Here is a 20684-nt window from a genome sequence, read left to right as displayed (position 1 = left end):
TCTGGCTTCAGAGGTGCTGTGTGAAAGCCAAGACCGGTTTAACCCACGCTTCCCATGCGCTTTTGTGTCGGAAACAACTGTTGGTGTCAGACTATTTTACACTTCATAAAAGCAGTTTATTTGTTTACATTTGCTTTTATCTTGTTTGATTAAGTTTTTACAATGCTGCTTTTCTTTATTAAAAACATATAACAAAAGATTGTGTTTTTGGAGGGGCTGGAACGGATTAATGCTATTCCCACTTATTTCAATGGGGGAAATTGCTTTAATATATGAGTAAATTGAGTTATAAGCTGCGTCACAGAAAAAAATTAAACTTGTATGTGAAGGTACCAGTGTATGTGGGTAATTGGGTAATTGGGTAAGTGAATGAAGACTACCAATGCTATTATTACTTACCTGTTGTGAAACATAGGCTATTCATAGTTGGCTTTTCGTGGGCATCTGTCAACGTCTGTCCGTCACACACCCACATACTTATTATCATGTTATTTTTATTCTTGCTTCTATTGAGAGTGCCAATTGTTTCCTTGAGTTGTCAATCAATGCTTGCAAATGGGGTTTTCTTCAACTACTTTCTGTTTCTCCTGTTTGTGAAATCTCAACATACCCGTACAGCCTTTTTCTCACACCTGACCTAATTACACTTTTAAACAAACCTAAATAAGAAACTGGCACAACATGGAAATTCACACAGAAAGAGGATTCGAACCCACAAACCGCTGACTGTGAGGCAGATGTGCTGACCACACCGAACCGTGACACATCAGCAGAACGTCCGTTGGACTGAAGTCTGAAATCCTGGGATAAAATAACCTCAGAAAGAACCTACAGTCCAGATTTGTACCTAGAACCATGTGGTATGAAGCAAATATTTGTAGCCTTTTTGCATGTTAAAAAGTCCTTTGTTGATAGGATATGAAATAAGCTTTGTAATTGCCTAACTCCTTTTGTATTGCAAAATTCCATTGCCTGAAATTCACGAATGAAGAAAAGAACAAAGATATGCTGCTAACCACATACAACACTGCACTGCGAGTCAAACCCCGCTTGGACTTGACTCTCAAGTCCCGGCACGACATGGAAACCCTGCGTAGAAAGGGTCCAGAGTCAAGATTTGAACTTAAAATCTTTGAACCAAGATTGAACCTGGAACCTTTGATTGCAAAGCATATATGATAATGATATAACCCACTGTGTTTCAACAAGCCAAAGACCTGTTGGACTCAAGTCTAAAGTTCCTGGGCAACATGCAAATCCCTCACAGGAAGGGTCCCCAAGTCCAGATTCGAACCAGGAACCATTGACTGTGAAACATAAATGCTAACTACTGTATATACCACCATGCCATAATGAGCAAAACTCCAGTTGAATGCCAGTCTCAAGTCCTGAGGCAACATACAAACCCTACATTGAAAGGCTCCCCAAGTGAAGATTTGAAACTGGAACTTTTAACCCTGGGTCTAAATTCGAACCAGGAACCTTTGACTGCAAGCCACACGTACTAATCTCATACTTACATGCTACGCTAATACGCCAGATTTACGGTCTTTTGAAGAAACCTGGATGCCAGAGTAAAATTCCTGGTAATTTGTGGTCCCGGGGTTTGAGTCTCAATGCAGGGAAAGAACAGTGATGGTTGGCCAATGTGACAGCCAATCAGATGCCTCGCGGGCTTTCCACAGGTCAGAGTGAGTCCAGCTGAGTTTCCCGGAAAGGAAGTGACCTCACGGATGACTGACGCTTTGTGTGTGCTTGTGAGTTATTGTCGAGGAGCGTAAGAGCAGCATCATTTCTGCCCACGGCGGGTTGGAAATGGGGGTGGACTCCTGGGGGGGCTTCACTCAAACCGGCCCACTACCTGCTGGACCAATCAGAAGAAGTGACTTAACCAAACAAGAGAATTACTGACGCATGAATGAGTCAACATTTAACTCGTTCATGGACTTCAACACACCACAATGACATTAGTTAAAGGAGAATTCTGGGATTTGTATCAATTAGTACAAAGCTTATTTTGATATATATTAACAGTATTGTCTTATTTTTAAATTCTAGTCTGTTGCCTATCTACAGTAATGCATATATGTATAGTATTCATTTAATCACCTGTTATGGTGACATGCAGCACTGCTGACTTTTCTTGCTGCTGTTGTTCACATATATACAGTAGTATGCATAGTATATTATGCTGTTTGTATATACTGTATATACACTTGTCACTTCACTTTTCAACTTGTGTAGTATTTATTGATGCATGTATCGTTGTTTGCTACATACAAAGCGACTACCTATTCTTGTTGCTCCATATATTCACTTTTACACATCATCTGCTATATATTGCTTGTGGAAATACTATATACTGTACAATGATATATAGAGAGAAACAGAGCACATTTATTACAATTGCATGTATGTTTGCTTTGCTACATAAAACATTCACCTTCATATATGTATGTACTTTATGCATACAGTATTCTGTTTATATATTATTTATTCATGTGCCAGTTGTGACTTCTCGACTTCTGTTATCCAGTAGCTTATACAGTAGACTGTTTTTCTACTTACAACACTGCTGACTATTCTTGCTGCCTTTTTTAACATTGACTTCTGTATATTACTGTATCAATTTATTATATCCAGGCTATGTATTGATACATGAATAGTTGTTTTGCTACATACAATGCTGCTGACAATTCTCTCTGATGATCACATTCACATCAAGTAAATCTGGGACTAATAAAGGCTTATTCTACAATCCATCCATCCATTTTCAACACCGCTTATCCTGGTTAGGGTCGCGGGACGCTGGAACCTATCCCAGCTGACTCCGGGCGAAAGGCGGACTACACCCTGAACTGGTCGCCAGTCAGTCGCAGGGCACATATAGACACGGACAACCATTCGCACTCACATTCACACCGTCACTGGGTGGGAACTGAACCCACGCTGCCTGCACCAAAGTCAGGCGAGTGTACCACTACATCATCAGTGACTGTGTCAGTTTATTCTACCCTATTCTCAAAATCTCGTTTGTAACGCACTACACTACCCACAATGCCTCAGCAACACATCTCTACATGATTGAGTTTGTTGCCGTGGAAACCCTAGCAAACATAGAGAGGAACAGGAATTGCTCACAAACAGGAAACAGTTCAAGTCTTGACCCCGCCTCCACGGACACATGTGACCGACGTGTGACCATTCCGTGACCTACCTGTGTGTGCGTGCAACACGTGAACCACCCTGGCATCTCACCACCTGGATGCCAGCTGCTCCGGCACGTAGGCCCGTTCCCATGGCAACCAGCCAAGGCTTGTTCAATCAAAGAGCTTTTGAGCGGCATTACCGCACAGCTACTGACCCAAATCCACATTTCCAATATCGTCAAGGGAACCAAGCAGCCATGTGGTAAGACCAACAAAAAAAAAAACATTCAGCATTTTTTAAGTTGTTTTTTTAATGATTTAGTCCATTTGCGGCCTTGGAGGAGGTCAAGGCAGTTACATAATGAGCGGAACAAGCCGGGTTGTGTGTCACACTATGGACGCAGACACTAAAACAACACCTTTTTCCCGCTATGCGAAGGCCGCTCGCTTCCAGTCAAAGCGGGAAAAAACCCACACCGACGTTGTGTGGCTGAATGTAGACTTTTTGTGAGCAAATATAGGGTTCACTGTTAACATGGGATACTAGTATATTTGAGTACAAATCTATTTTAATGACAAAATTTCTTGTTTATATGATCTAACGTGGCCTTTTCCTGCACGAATGTGTTTTCCAGCTAACACACAATATTTCCGTCTAATGTACACTATTTGTGGACAAATATAATAATTTAATGCCACAATGTCACATTTACATGGGATCCTAGGATGTTTGAGTACAAATCTATCATTTTAATGACTAAATTCCATGTCTTTGGTGGTGTAATGTGGCCTTTCTTGAACAAATAGTTTTCAAGGCAAAACATAATATGTCCATTGTCTAAGGAAGTCTGGTGAACAATTCGTCTTTAAATGGGGAAATCAAGCATTTTATGTCAAAATATAAAGTTTGTTGTGATCTAATATAGCATTTTCCTGTATAAACAGCATTTTTGAGGCAAAATATAACATTTTCATACTCTTGTGTAGCCCTTTTGTGGGAAAATATAGTAAAGGCAAAATATTACATTTACATGGGATACTAGCCTGTTTAATTAAGATATATCACTTTAATGGCAAAATATACAGTAGCTTGTCACCTAACACACATTAGACGTTTGAACCCAATTAATTTTCTTGTAAACACACACAATGGTGGATCATGTGTGGTGTGATCCTTAAACACAGGACACTCAGCTCCTTTTGGAGAGTCCCTGTCCTGTTACAGTTTTTCATATTGAACAGAGGTGATTTTTTTTGTGCGTTTTTGAAGTGTGTGTGTGTTTGTCAGTGTTACGCTGTACGCCCACTTATGTAATCGCCATCAAAGTTCCTCTGGCGAAATGTTGCTCAGGTCGGAAAAACACCAGCACCACGATTCCGAGCTCGTGTTTTTATCCTCAACAAGCTGGATGTTCAACTTCTAGAACTGTCAACATCAACATACTTATCATGTATCTTTATCCATATTATAACAATATTTTCTTATACACACACACACATATATATATATATATAAGTATGTGTATTGTTATGTTATGTTGAGTCGAGTGTGATCATTATTCATCAATATGACTACAGTGTATTAATATTAAGATTTATAAGGATTTATTATTACGATATCATACGAGAAAATGAAATATTGTGGTGAAAAAATTATGTACAGTATAATATGATTTTGAACTTTCTCTCTTGTTACAGTATACAGTCGTAAAGATCCTTTTTGCTGTTTTACTTTACAATTGATTCTATTATGTGCAGTATATGCAGATTTGTGGTTTAAAAGCCATACCAGAGGTGAACTTTACTAATGATTAAAGCACGAAGAAATGTTACTGCATTCCTGGCATGTCTGGTCACGATCATCATTTATCATTCAGAAACTTCGGCAAGTGGTATCCTGAAAAGAAGTTCAATAAATTGATCAACACCAAAAACGGCAATAATAAGTACAAACTACTGTATATATATTTGTAATACTATAACGAAATAATCACTCAAAATAAAATGAAGAATTCTTAATCAATCAACGTAATGCATGGAAAGACGTTTGACCAAATTAACCATTAAAAAAGGCAATCATAAATTCATTATTTTTAGATATATTACAAACTAATTTATTAATAATTTTAGCTAACAGAAAAGATGTCTGCGGCACGGAGGCCGACTGGTTAGAGCGTCAGCCTTACAGTTCTGAGGACCGGGGTTCAATCCCCGGCCCCGCCTGTGTGGAGTTTGCATGTTCTCCCCGTGCCTGCGTGGGTTTTCTCCGGGCACTCTGGTTTCCTCCCACATCCCAAAAACATGCATGAATTGGATACTCTAAATTGCCCGTAGGCATGACTGTGAGTGCGAATGGTTGTTTGTTTCTATGTGCCCTGCGATTGGCTGGCAACCAGTTCAGGGTGTACCCCGCCTCCTGCCCGATGACAGCTGGGATAGGCTCCAGCACGCCCGCGACCCTAGTGAGGAGAAGCGGCTCAGAAAATGGATGGATGGATAAAAGTGAATAATAAACTGAAAATACTGAATAATCATTTTAAAACATTAATGGAAATGTTTTTAATAAAATCGATTAATAAATAAATACCAAAAAATAACGATGAATACAAAATACTTTTTAGGAAATATTGACAAACTATAAAAATATATTTCTAAAATACATTTAAAATAACAAATATTAAAAATGTTTTAAAATTATTTACGAAAATAAATTACTCAACTTCATTGAGTTTTATCCAATTGCTGAATAAATAAACAAACACAAAAAGTTAATATAATTAAATATACAACATATTTTATATGCATATGCAGTGTATATATATTTCTAAAAACATTTATATATATGTAGTTTTTAAATGAATAAATAATACAAACAATTTAAAAAACAAGTGTTCACCTTAACCTTAACCTTTACTAATCCTAAACCTAAATAAATGATAAAATGTGGGATTTTTTTGTCTAATTTTTTCCTGTCTGCAGTTGTGTAAGAATGTGTTGGCCGATGGGCGTGGCCAGAGTGGTGTTGGCGTCTTCGTAGCTGACGTCACCTTGCCCCAAACTATAAAAGCCACTTTTGCGTCGCTTGTCCTCACACGCTAAATAACACTAAGTACTGACTAAAAAGAAAGAAAGGCAGAAAAGCGACAACAATGTACTCTACGAGCTCCACGATGCTGCTCCATAGACGTGAACGTTTAGCTCGGCGCAGCACGCAACCGGAGGTGTTCACGTTCGAGCACATCCCGGCGGCGGCAAGCTGCCCGGCGGCCGCCCGGCCCAAGAAGCGCTGCACCCGGGTCATGTACCCCGCCAAGGTTCGCATGCACCTTCCGCCTCCGGAGAAGAGCGCGACCAAACGCTGGCTGCTTCTCCTCGTCCTTGTGCTGCTGTGGCAGATCTACACCGAGGAGCCTAGCGCCGAGGAGCCGACAGGCAGCGCCCACAGCACGGAGGACTACCAGGCCTTCCCCACCGGCGGCGACGTGGCTCCGGCGGAGGCTGCCTCCAGCGTGTGCGAGGCGGACGCACCGGCCGACGACTGCACCACCGCCGGGCCCACGGGAAACGGCTACATGGTGGCCCTTCTCGTCTACCACCGCCTGGGCGGTGAGAACTAAACCAACCGAAGTTCCGCGGTGGTTCGACGCGAAAGCAAGCCGAGCATGAAGGAGCCGAGCGGACGGGCAGCGACAAGCACGCCCTGCTGCGGCTGAGGAAAGAGCTCCGCGCGCCGGCCTGGTGCCTGCCGGAGGCCCGCTGAGTCCTGGAGGATCCTGGAAGTTCCAGAAAGAACACAGCAAACTGTGAACTTTTACCAGAAACTTGAATTCGTCATTGACTGCACTTCATAACTGACTGTTGTCTTGTCTTATTTAGTTATTTATTTAATATTATTATTATTATTATTATTGTTGTTATTTGCTATTTATTGATCTACACTTTGAATAAAAAAATGTAAATGAATGACACTGTTTCCATCCATCCTTAAAACACTATAAACTTAAAATATTTTTGCCTCATAGCCTTTTTCTGAATAGTGTTGTTGAGGTAAAACAACTGTTATATTATCATGTACACTTTTTGTGAAGAAATATATTAAATGACAAAATATACAGCAGTCCTTTCAGGGAAATTTCAAATTTGTAGTTTACGTGGACACTGGCCTGTTAAAGTAAAAATCTTTAGATTTTTCATGTCAAAGTAAAGCCCTTTAAGTCAAAATATGTTATGTGGTCGTTTTGCAACTGAATATTTTTTTTAATGGCAAACTCACATTCTCGGGGAACTCTGCCCTGTTTTTCATTTTAATGGAAAACTATCATGTTTTTGTCTTGTCCTGAATAACTAGCCAAAAGAAAATTCCGATAGTCAAATGTAGCCTTTTTTCATTGCAATGGAAAAATAGCCTTTTCGGGTAACAGTATAACATTTTCTTAGTCTAACTTAGCTTTTTATTTTTGAGCAAAAATAGTCTGAATGGCAAACTATTCAATTCAGGGGAAAAAAAACTTGTTTTTTTTATCTATTAGTTCTGTGTGGTCACTGATGGTGTAGACACTCGGCTGACTTTGGAGCAGGCAGTGTGGGTTCAGTTCCCACTCAGTGATGCTGTGAATGTGGGTGCGAATGGTTGTGCATGTCTATGTGTGCCCTGCGACTGACTGGCGACCAGATCGGGGTGGAGTCCGCCTTTCGCCCCAATTCAGCTGGGATAGCCTCCAGCGCCCTGTGACCCTAACCAGGATAAGCGCTGTTGAAAATGGATGGATGGATAGTTTTATGTGAACAAATGTAATGTTCTGATGACTAACTCACATTCTCATGGTACACTGCCCTATTTGAGTAAAAATCTGTCATTTTAATGTCAAAATATGTTTTTTTTGTGTATTTAAAAGAGCAAATAGTGAGCTCACAACAGCTTTTTGTGAGCAACTATAATCTTGTCTTGTCAGTAGGAACATGTTTCAACGTGCAATTATTTAAACATTTGAACACGACATAACATTAGATCATATATTTCAGACACTCGACTGACATTCAGCTGACTCATCAATTCAAAAAGATGAGTCAATTCACATTCAAAAAGACTTTCAAAAACTTTAAAGTACAAAAATACACCTTACATAACAATGTAGCTCAATACAAATACAATATGTGGCATTTGTGATGAAACATTCCACCTTAAAAGGAATGTCTGACTTGTTTGGCTGGGGGTAGTGCTGTCGCGCTGTGATGATGTCATCGCTCCAGTTTTCTCACCAGACATTCTTTGGGTACTGAGAGGCTTGGGTGGTTTTCCAGCCCAGTGGTGACATTGCCTCATCGTTGCCATGCCAGCTGTCGACAAGAACACTTTAACATTGTTTCAGGTGACCACATTTTTGCAGAGGTGGAAACAGTACACTGAACTTAAGTAGAAGTAAGAAAAGAAGACTGGTTAGGCTACGTTTACACTATGTAAAACTTGTACAAAATGTAATATTAGTGTGACCTTTAATAACAGGCTTTTTGCGTGGAAATACAGTGTTTTAATGGAGATGATAGTACAGTGCAGACTTTTTGTGAACAAATATGGTCTTTTAAATCATGTTGACAAGAGAATCTAGCTCGTTTAATCATTTTAAAACAAAATTATAGCTTTCTTAGTAAAAAAAAAAAAAAAATGCTTTTTATGAAATAAGATGTTTTTGTGAACATTGTTTTCGAGGCAAAACAACATTCTCTAGACAAATGTTACCTTTTTGTTATCAAATGGTGTTTTAATGTCAGAATATTGTATTTACCCGAGAAGCATGAGAATAGTTTTCAAATTAAAACGTGTTTTTGAAGTAAAACGTAACATGTTCATAGTCTTTGTGAACAAATATTGCGATTGCTTGAGGAACTACCTCTTTCCTCTTTCTTTCCATGTCATTCTTTCTTACAATGTACTGTATACAATTACTCTTGAAACAAACTGAGATTTGTGGCAAAATACAACTTTTTGTGATCAATTATTGTATTTTGATACACAAATATTGCACTTTTGTAAACGAATGTAGCATTTTTGTGTCAAAGAATCAGATGTTGGGGACGTTGCAGTGTGTCTGCGATGAATTTGTGTCCACAACTGACAATGTTGGCTCAATGTTCATCTTGTGTTCTTCTACACTAAACTCATTCCAGCATGTCTTTTATGGAGCAAAGAGCTGCGTCCAAATACTTTTGTCCACGTGTCGTGGGCAGTAATATAACCTTCACCAAAATGGCAAATATAAACATATGACATCATCAAAGCAACATTGCATGTTTGGGTGGTTGTTATCAACACACATCTGATAGCGGTCACACACGCACGTACACACACATACACACACACAAACACACACACAACAGAGTGTTTGTGTGGTTGTTTAGGAGCGCAACACTAAACAAAAGATGAATTCATCGCGACGCTGCCAATCACAGGATGGCCTGGAGGTCACATGGCAGTCATGTGCTGCTGATGGAGGGAGCGTAAAAAGGCGAAAAGAAAAAAAAGGCAAAACACTCCACAGTCTAATGTAGACATTTTGTGAGCAAATACAATGTTTTAGTGGCAAAATATTGTATTTGTCAAAAACCTGTCTGTTTCAGCAAAAATATATAATTTAATTTCAGAATATTGTCTTTTAACGACTAACGTTTTCATGGCAAAATGTAACATTTCAATAGGCTTATGTCGACTTTTTGAGAACAAATACAGTGTACTGTCTTTTAATGACAAAATATTGGATTTACCTGAGAAACTCTTCTTTGGGCCAAATATGTCATTTTTCCAGGTGACAATGTATAGTACTTTGGGACAAATGATTGCGATTTGTGGCAGAATACAACTTTTTGTGATCAATTGTTGTATTTTGATGTAGAAGATATGAAAATATTATACTTTTGTGGACAATTTTTGTGAGCAACAACAGTGTTTGAATAGCAAAATAAGTTTTACTGTGGCCTAATGTAACCCTTTTTAGGAAATTCATAACATCTTCATAGTTTAACGTAGGCTTTTTTGTGAGCAAATGTCGTGTTTCCATGGGACTCGAGCCAGTTTAAGTATCTAATATTTTCAAGTTAGCCTTAGGGGCCGCATACAATGGTTTTTATGTGGTCAAATATAACATTTCATAGGCTAATGTAGTCTTTTTGTGCACACTGTATTTACATTGGCGGCACGGTGGTCGACTGGTTAGAGCGTCAGTTCCACAGTTGAGGAGTGGGGTTCAATCCCCGGCCGCGCCTGTGTGGAGTTTGCATGTTCTCTCCGTGCCTGTGTGGGTTTTCTCCGGGCACTCCGGTTTCCTCCCACATCCCAAAAACATGCATGAATTGGTGACTCTAAATTGCCCGTAGGTGTGAATGTGAGTGCAGATGGTTGTTTGTTTGTATGTGCCCTGTGATTGGCTGACAACCAGTTCAGGGTGTACCCCGCCTCCTGCCCGATGACAGCTGGGATAGGCTCCAGCACGCCCGCGACCCTTGTGAGGAGAAGCGGCTCAGAAAATGGATGGATGTATTTAGATTATATCACTTTTGCATGAGAAATATATCATTTCAATTGCAGAATAAAGTGTTTTTTGTGGCCTATTTTTTTCCTGAACAAAATAGCTTTCAAGGCAAAACATAACATTCCTGTAGTTTACTGACGACTTTTTGTGAACAAATATAGTCTTAATTGAAATCAATAATTAATTCAAAAGATGTCTTTTACATGACAAAATAGTCAACTATCTGTCCATTCTCTGTATTCTCACTAGGGTCACAGGCGTGCTGGAGCCTATCGCAGCTGATTTTTGGCAAGAGGCAGGGTACATACTGAGCTGGTTGCTGGCCAGTCGCAGGCCACATACAGGACAAACAAGCATTTACCGTCAATTTCACGCCTATGGACAATTTAGTCGTCAATCAAACTACCGTGCATGTTTTTGGGATGTGGGCGGGAACTGGAATACCCGAAGGAAACCCACGCAGGCACACGGGGAACATGCAAACTCGCACAGGAAGGCCGGAGCTCGGATTTGAACTCTCTGTGAGGCGGTTCACTGTAAACCCAGATAAGTAGAGTTCACTTAGAAAGACCCATTGCCTCAAATGTATAAGTTATCGCAATCATTGCCCACCCATTGATTTAACTTACCGGTAGCTTTTTAAGTACAGTGTACAGTAAATCTACATACGTAGAGTATACTTGTTCTACTATTCGTTTAACTCGGCTTGTTAAGGACTTTGTAAACTCTTGATCACAGGTGTCAAACTCATGGCCCGGGGACCAAATCTGGCCCGCCAAGTCATTTTATGTGGCCCGCAAAAACAAATCATCTTTGTCAACTTCTATGATTGTTGCTCAAATTTTCATATATAATAAACCGTATCGTTGACATATTCCATTTATACATTTTCTGTTTACAGTAACTTGAACAAGCTATTATCCTTGACTAGGTGTCCATCAATTTGTTGTGTGTAATAATATTATAAGGTGCCTAAACATTTATACGGTTTCACAGGCAATGGCCCTCTAAGGGAAAGCATGACTACTATGTGGCCTGCGACAAAAAGGAATTTGACACACCTTCTCCAGTTAAATAGACTCAACAACCACCACAGTCTCAAATCAATGTTTTTATTCTTTGTGGTTCTGATGAGTCACCTAAGAAAATTGGAGATCTTTTGGCTTGCCGAAGAAGTAGGCCAAATTGAGCAATCACGGTGAAGTACATGCTTCTATCTAATGTAGCTGATGAATTTCCAGGTGACACTTATTCTAGCACTCAGCATTGGGCAGAACTGAATGGAATGTCACTCTATTGCACACAACCCATGGTTTCATGAAAACAAAGTGCAAATTAAATGTAACGGGAGAATTAAATGAGACACACATTCAGTGCACTATGAGTAACATAAACACACTTGATTCATGTTACATTAATTCTGATCATTCATGATCATTAAGGATTAACGTCTTTATTACAGCAACAGGTCAACATTTCATGATGCAATGCATGCTCGGAGCCACGTGGCTTCACTTTTCTGTATGCAAAATACAGTTGGGAGCCACGTGGCTTCACTTTTCTGTATGCAAAATACAGTAACACTCTGTGTGATGTCAACCAAAACACCAGGATGCATTGGAAACTGTAGTTAATTACTGTATAATCACTTTGAAGTATTTCACTGTAAGGTTTGTGTTAAATAACTGTAGAATTTACAAGAATATCTAACAGCGTGCTTTGTCTGACAAAGTTCAAAATCAGATCCAATCGATTGATGCCACTGTCAAAACTGGTTTACACTAGATTTTTGGCAGAGCTGGGTATGGGCGGGGGCGGGCCAATGTACCTGCATCGTTTGAGCTCAAACACATAATTACAATAAGATAAGCAATCCAAAAGTACAATTTATTCAAATGTCACAAGTAATATTGGTACAATAGTAATACAAAATACAGGATAAGCGGTGTTGAGGATGGCTGGATGGAATTTTCATTTTATTGGCATAGTGTAGCCTTCAGGGCAACAACTGTACCTTTTTGAACAAATAACACTACAATAGTCAGTGTTGTCTTTTTGTTTGTGAATTTGAATGGCTGTGTATCATATTTACTGTACATAAGGACTCTGTTGTTTTAATCTTTAAATATATATTTTTGTGTCCTAATGTTGCCTTTTTGTAAGCAAATATAGTGTTTACTTGGACACTGGCATTTTTGAGTAAATATCTATCACTTTAATGGCAATTATAATATAATAATCATTTTAATATATTAATCATCATCATTTTGTGGCCTTTTAAATAATTTTCATCCATCCATTTTCTATACCGTTTCTCCTCACTAGGGTCGCTCGACCCTATCCCAGCTATCGACGGGCGTGAGGCGGCGTACACCCTGAACTGGTCGCAAGCCAATCGCAGGGCACTTTGAAAGAATTTTTGTGTGCAAATGTAGTTTTGATGACAACATATCACTTTAAGCCAACAAACTGGCCGGTTTAGCAGGACAATATTTTTTAGGGCCTAAATCTGCTTTTTCTTGAACAAATAGTGTTTTCAAGGCAATACATACATTTTATAGTCTACTATAGATTGTTTGTTAACAAACATAGTTGTTTAATTGCACAAATACTGCATTTACATGAGAAACTAGCAGGTTCACGTAAAAAAAACTTATTAACAGCCGGAGGTTCCCTGACTGCATCAGAGCAGAACAAGTTGCGGTGAGGCTGAAGGCCTTGCAATGAAATTTTCATTTATTTACCACCACCAATAGGAAGAATAAAATAAAAACACAAACTTTTCCTGAAACCAGATAGAAATGAAAAAAAAAAAAACGGTTTGGAGGGTAGATCAGAAAAAGATTAACAACGAATTCATCATGGAAACTAAAAGCAAACACAACACACACAACAGCTTTAATTCACCTGTTAAATAATCATTGGCATGATTGTGTTTGTGTAAGCGTCACAGGTGGAGGAAATACAATAGCGTGCTAGCGGGTTAAACATACTGACATGCCAAATAACATGACATAATGCCATCAAGGAAACAATGAAACAAACACACAATGCAACTTTAATTAACCCATTTATGATGTCCGCGCTCAAAATACAGCAAGATACAGTCGACAAGATTACTTTTCACCGTGTCGTGTCCACAGATTGGGAGGCCCTTGTACAGGAAACCGACCACATCCCGTCATTGCAAAGTTTGAACACTTTCAGCAAAAAGTGTTTGCAAAATCCAAAGGTCGGGAGCTTAAAGGGACTTCGTTTGGAACGAACGACCAGTTGCCCAAGGAGATTAATGAGAGGCGTAGAGTTTTGTACCCGTTGATGAAAGATTTCCGCGACAAAGGCAAACGAGCGTGGCTAGTTGTCAACAAGCTACATGTCGACGGCCAACTGTTTCGTGATGCCAACGTCACGCCCAGGCTCTTCTAGATAAATACTTCTTTTGATCTTTTGTCGTTATGAATTGTCAAAAATGTATTGTATTTGGTTTCATTCTTTCCACTTGTGCTTAGATAATCAAAAACGGAATCACGCATGCCACCAGGATGAATCCTCAGTCCTCTCTCTCTGCTTTCCTGCTCTGCTTGCTTGCACACACACTAAACGCACAAGTCGCTCAAAACTCCTTTTGCGCACCACAAACAAGCACCACACACCATATTATCCCCTTGTCACTGTTTGTTTCCTATGTTCAGTGTTTGCTTATTACCATTCTATGTACCCTGGCCTTTCAGTACTTAAATATAGCATCTCTTTCACCCTCTATAAATAACATTCTTCAACACAATACCAAAAAATCTCCCGAAAACTGTCAAAAAACCCCTAATGAGGATAAGCGGTACGGAAGATGAATGAACGGAAGATTTCTCAGTTAGCACTTGGCAGTTAGCACTGTCAAGGCTACTTTCTTTTTCGTCCCTTTTCTTCTTCATTTCCTTTTCTAAGTCCCACACCTAGTCATTCTGTAGTAGTGCCCCTAATTGTTGGATGAGACACCACAGTATGTGTGCGTGAGTTGTTTTTTAAGCACTTTTTTTTCCAAGTTTAAGATGCTCGTCTGTCTGGTGGATGGCAGATGAGAAGGAGGGCTAGGCAGAAATGATCATTAAGGATGTGTGTGTGTGTGACTTGCGGCTGTGCACTTTGAGGCCTTTCAAGCTGGTTAGCTTAGCTTAGCATGCTAGCCGCTAACAACAATAGAAGAGTACCCTCAAGGGGAATCTCAACAACAACAAGAACAATGAACAGGAGAAGAGACCAGTGACAATGTCAACTATTTGACGGTGTTTCAGGCTCACATTTGTGCTACAAAGACCAAGTTTGCTCATTGATTTACCGCTCTATGTATTATTAAGACTATTGCTAAAAGGTTTTTCTCATGAAAACCTCACAGTGCTTCATTTCTAGCTATTACTATTTCACTGTTTAGACCAGGGCTTCTCAAACTTTGGGTCCAGCTAGGGACACCTTACTGTGGAGACATACCAAGGACCCTTTCATAATTCTAACACCAATTAATCATCTCTTTTCTAGAAAAAAAAAATGGTGCGACAATAAATTAATAGCTGAAATAATATAAATAGCAATAAGTTGCTGTTTTCCTCTTTGTTTTATTGCAAAGCAACACAATCAATCAATCAACTTTTATTAAGCAGACTCATAGTCCATGAGAAAACACATCCACAATGAGACATAAAACGAAAGTACATCAGGAATTTTTTTATATTTAATGACCATGACTAGTTTTTCCCTGATTCCCTTAAAGAATCTAATAAATTTAACCTCCATTGTCCAGTATGCAGGTATTTATTTCACTGTCACAATGGATGAATCTTTGGCTAAAAAGTTACTGAATTGATTTCCGGCCACTGAATCGGTTTCATATCGTATTGTTCTAAACGAACCAATATTGTCCTTGAATCAAATTGGGAACCAAGAATCGTGATACGAATCGAATCGTTGCTAAAATTAACCCTTACACCCCGAGTAAACGTGCTAACGTATACAAATACTAACAAACAAAACTACAACCCTCCCTATATCATAACCATAAGAGTAATTGCTTTTTGTTTAAAGTGTTACAGCAGGAGCAGGCATGCATAGTGGGCTAAACATGCTAACATGCTAGCAAACGCTAACAAATGAGACAACATCATCCTATATTATAATCCTTAGCATGAGCTTATTCTTGTTTTGTATGTGTCGCAGCTGGGGTAGGCTAAACATGCTACATGCTAACATGATAGCAAATTCTACCAACAAAAGAAACTGTTGATACTTTATGAATGAGCTAACAGTTGTTTGAGTATCGGTGGTGTTGTGTCATATATGTGTTATTTTATTATTTGCGCGTTTGGAATACCAAGGATCTGAAGAGCACATGAGGAATGAGGAGTGTGTCCGGGGCTCCCCTGGAGTGTCTCGCTGGCTGTTTAGTCACAGAGAGTTGACACATCGCCAGCCACCAATGCCATACATTGCAGTCGTGCTTCCCACATGATTTATGAACAGAAATATGATGATGATGATCATGATGATTGTGTCATTGAGATGCTCAACTCAGCATTAAACACTAAGTAAAAACAAAATCTTCTGCTTTACCGGGTGGTCGCTGAACTAAACTGAAACGATGACCAAAACATGTTGTGTTTGGGGTATGGGACAGGTAAAACCCAAGAGGGTTAGGTTTTAGTTTTAATTTCATTCCAAATCCTAGAGGGACATGTTGGTTAGGAGGATAAATCGAGTGACTGTCCGAAAGAGTTGCACAGAGAAGTTTGCAGATCTTCCTGGCGGTGTAGTACCCACTTCTAAAGGGACATGATGATGATGACGATGATGATGGTTTCTGATGAATATTGCATACATGATGTTGACTGGTGTTGATCAAGATGATTAGTGATAAAGAAAGTGATAAAGACGAAGGTGATTAATCTGAAGATGTCAGTGTGTGTGTGTGTGTGTGTATGTGTGCGTGCTTGTGTGTGTGTGTGTGTGTGTGTGCGTGCGTGCTTGTGGGTGCATGTGTGTTCTTGCTCAACATTTAGTCATTGAGTGTTTAAGGTGTAAAATGAAACACACCTTGGACGCACCCTGCGAGCAACCGCAGAGGAATCCTTCCTTCTACTTCATTTTTCTTGTTCTTCTTTTCTTGATGATGAAATGATGAAAGTGTTGAAAGAAAGAAATTTCCTTGCCACCTGGGAGGAAAAAGGAAGTGGCAAACCCGTGTTTGCATGACGCTATACAAGGAGCGCTTAGCATGCGCAAATGTACTAGCTACATGACTCAACTCTGTGTGTATAGAGTCCATCCGTGTGTGTGTGTGTGTGTGTGTGTGTGTGTGTGTGTGTGTACTGTCACACCCTCCTCTTCTTTGTCTTCGTCAATAACAACATTCATGTGGTTACAAACGTGTGCTAACATGATAAAAGGTTTTGATAAAAGGTTATCACTTTGCCCCTCAGCATGTCTGACAGGCAGCAGGAGGGAGTGAGACAAAAAAAACATTCATATGACTTGCATGGTCGCCATCATGTGACTTAAATAGTCACTAGTGAGGTAACTTTTGTGGTGGCTGGTCTTGTATAGTTGCTGATCATGTCATTTGAAGGGTCGCTGTTCATTAGAGGTGGGTAGAGTAGCCAAATATTGTCCAAGTAAGAGTAATGTTACTTTAAAATAATATGACTCAAAAGTAAAAATTAGTCCTCCCCAAAATTACTTGAGTAAGAGTAAGGAAGTACTTAGTGAAAAAAATTGCTCAAGTACTGAGTAAATGGTGTGTAACTTCTGATTTATTTTATCAATCAGAGCATGAATGTCAAATGCAGCCCTATGGGGGCACACGCCAGTGCAAACTGTAGGCCGGTCCCATGCCCCGATAAATGCAGAGGGTTGCGCCAGGAAGGGCATCCGGCTTAAAACTTTGCCTTGAATGTTGGGACTATGACAGGAAAAGCTTGGGAGTTGGTTGACATGATCTTTAGGAGAAAGGTTGATATAGTATGTGACCAGGAGAGCAGGTTGGAAGGCAGTAAGGCCAGAAACTTTAGGGGCAGGGTTCAAATTACTGTATTTTACCATGTTATAGATGGGAAGAGAACTGGAATAGGGGTTATTTTAAAGGAAGAGTTAGTTAAGAATGTCCTGGAGGTGAAAAGAGTCAGATCGAGTAATGAGGCTGAAACTTGAACTTGAGGGTGTCATGTATAATGTGATTAGCGGCTATGCCCCACAGGTAGGATGCGACCTGGAGGTGAGAGAGAAATTCTGGAAGGAGCTTGGTGAAGTAGTTTTGAGCATCCCAGACAGAGAGAGAGTTGTGATTGGTGCAGATTGTAATGGATATGTTGGTAAAGGAAACACGGGTGATGAAGAAGTGATGCGTAAATTTGGCATGCAGGAAAGGAACTCGGAGGGACAGATGGTGGTAGACTTTGTCAAAAGGATGGAAATGGCTGTAGTGAACACTTTCTTCCAGAAGAGGCAGGAACATAGGGTGACCTGCAAGAGCGGAGGTAGAAGCATGCAGGTGGATTATATCTTGTATAGACAATGTAATCTGAAAGAGGTTACTGACTGTAAGGTAGTGGTAGGGGAGAGTGTGGCTAGACAGCATAGGGTGGTGGTGTGTAAGGTGACTCTGGTAGTGGGGAGGAAGATTAGGAAGACAAAGGCAGAGCAGAGAACCATGTGGTGGAAGCTAAGAAAGGAAAGTGTTGTGCGACTTTTCAAGAAGAGGTGAGACGGGCTCTCGGTGGACAGGAGGAGCTTCCAGAAGACTGGACCACTACACCCAAGGTGATCAGAGAGACAGGCAGGAGAGTACTGAATGTATCTTCTGGTAGGAAAGGGGAGAAGGAGACTTGGTGGTGGAACCTCAAAGTACAGAAACTCATACAAGGAAAGAGGTTAGCTAGGAAGAAGTGGGACACTGACAGGACCGAGGAGAGGAGACCAGAATACATGGAGATGCTACGTAGGGGAAAGGTAGAGGTGGCAAAGGCCAAACAAGAGGCATATGATGACATGTATGCCAGGTTGGACACTAAAGAAGGAGAAAAGGATCTAAACAGGTTGGCCAGACAGAGGGATAGAGATGGGAAGGATGTGCAGCAGGTTAGGAGGATTAAGGATAGAGATGGAAATGTGTTGACTGGTGGCAGTTATGCGCTGCATAGATGGAAAGAATACTTTGAGGAGTTGATGAATGAGGAAAATGAGAGAGAAGGAAGAGTAGAAGAGGCAAGTGTGGTGGACCAGTAAATTGCAATGATTAGTAAGGGGGAAGTGAGAAAGCCACTAAAAAGGATGAAAAATGGAAAGGCAGTTGGTTCTGATGACATACCTGCGGAGGTATGGAAGCATCTAGGAGAGGTGACAGTGTGAGTTTTTGACCAGGTTGTTCAACATAATTTTAGCAGGTGATTAGATGCCTGAGCAATGGAGGAAAAATGTGCTGGTTCCCATTTTAAAGAACAAGGGAGATGTCCAGAGCTGTGGGAACTATGGAGGAATAAAGTTCATGAGCCACGCAATGAAGCTATGGGAAATAGCAGTGGATGCTTGATTCAGGACAGAAGTGAATATTTGCGAGCAACAGTATGGTTTTGTGCCTAGAAAGAGTATCACAGATGCATAATTTGCCTTGAGGGTGTTGATGGAGAGGTACAGAGAAGGTCAGAATGAGCTACATTGTGTCTTTGTAGATCGAGACAAAGCATATGACAGAGTGCCTAGAGAGGAAATGTAGTACTGCATGCAGAAGTCTGAAGTGGCAGAGAAGTATGTTAGAATAGTACAGGACATGTATGATGGCAGCAGAACAGTGGTGATGTGTGCTGTAGTTGTCACTGAGGCGTTTAAGGTGGAGGTGGGACTGCATCAGGGATCAGCCCTGAGCCCCTTCCTGTTTGCAGTGGTGATGGCTAGGCTGACAGATGAGGTTAGACTGGAATCCCCGTGGAACTTGATGTTCGCAGATGACATTGTCAGCTGCAGTGAAAGCAAGGAGCAGGTGGAGGAACAGTTAGAAAGGTGGAAGCATACATTGGAAAGGAGAGGAATGAAGATTAGCCAAGTAAAACAGAATATATGTTCATGAATCAGAGAGGTGGAGGGGGAAGAGTAAGGCTGCAGGGAGAAGAGCTAGCAAGGGTGGAGGACTTTAAATACTTGGGGTCAACAGTCCAGAGCAATGGTGTGTGTGGTCAGGAAGTGAAGAAACGGGTCCAAGCAGGTTGGAACGGGTGGAGGAAGGTGTCAGGTGAGTCGTGTGACAGAAGAGTCTCTGCTAGGATGAAGGGCATGGTTTATAAGACAGTGGTGAGGCCAGCCATGATGTACGGATTAGAGACAGTGGCACTGAAGAGACAACAGGAAAGCAGAGCTGGAGGTGGCGGAAATGAAGATGTTGAGGTTCTCTCTCGGAATGACCAGGTTGGATAAAATTAGAAATGAGCTCATCAGAGGGACAGCCAAGGTTGGATGTTTTGGAGACAAAGTTTGAGAGAGCAGACTTCGATGGTTTGGACACATCCAGAGGAGAAAGAGTGAGTATATTGATAGGATGATGAGGATGGAGCTGCCAGGCAAGAGTGGTCGAGGAAGGCCATGGTGACAGGGAGCACATTGTGGTGTGTGTGTGTGTGTGTGTGTGTGTGTGTGTGTGCGAGCGCGTATATGTGCGTGTTTTAAGTCACCAACGTGGGTGGCTTAATATAACACTCTGCTACCACCTGGTGTCCACAATCTAATCTTAAAATTTTAAAGTTAATTTAAAACGTTTTTTTAAACTAACAATTTCAACTAACAAATCATCAAATCAATCGTTGTTTTCAGTGTTAAAAAGTTAAGAAATGTGTTAAAATTGAGCAAAATCATTATAATTTGTATCCAATTGGATGTTTACCAGCACGTGATATCGTGACGTCAGGGCGGTTGTGGTCTTCGGACTCGTCCACCTCTTAAAAAAAATAAAAAATACAAAATCCTCCGCCTCTTCCTCGGAAAA

General features: G+C 40.4%; 1 protein-coding gene and 1 long non-coding RNA gene across 2 annotated transcripts; one reads left to right on the top strand and one right to left on the bottom strand.

Annotated features, from left to right (window-relative positions):
- Window positions 1-6220: 6220 nt before the first annotated feature.
- ier3 (immediate early response 3) lies at window positions 6221-7112 on the top strand. The gene has a single exon (XM_061769278.1). The coding sequence runs from the start codon at window positions 6299-6301 to the stop codon at window positions 6764-6766; it is 468 nt and encodes a 155-aa protein (XP_061625262.1). The 5' UTR covers window positions 6221-6298; the 3' UTR covers window positions 6767-7112.
- Window positions 7113-8219: 1107 nt separating this feature from the next.
- Window positions 8220-20675, bottom strand: LOC133475842 (uncharacterized). Its single transcript, XR_009787940.1, has 3 exons — window positions 20583-20675; window positions 16751-16869; window positions 8220-8486 (listed from the first exon to the last, which is right to left on the bottom strand). It is a non-coding gene; the product is annotated as an uncharacterized LOC133475842 (long non-coding RNA).
- Between the last annotated feature and the right edge of the window lie 9 nt (window positions 20676-20684).

This window comes from Phyllopteryx taeniolatus, chromosome 3 (genome assembly GCF_024500385.1).
Source record: "Phyllopteryx taeniolatus isolate TA_2022b chromosome 3, UOR_Ptae_1.2, whole genome shotgun sequence".
Classification (NCBI taxonomy): Eukaryota; Metazoa; Chordata; class Actinopteri; order Syngnathiformes; family Syngnathidae; genus Phyllopteryx; species Phyllopteryx taeniolatus.
Note: the sequence above shows the minus strand (reverse complement) of the source record. Positions and strands in the feature narration are given on the sequence as shown.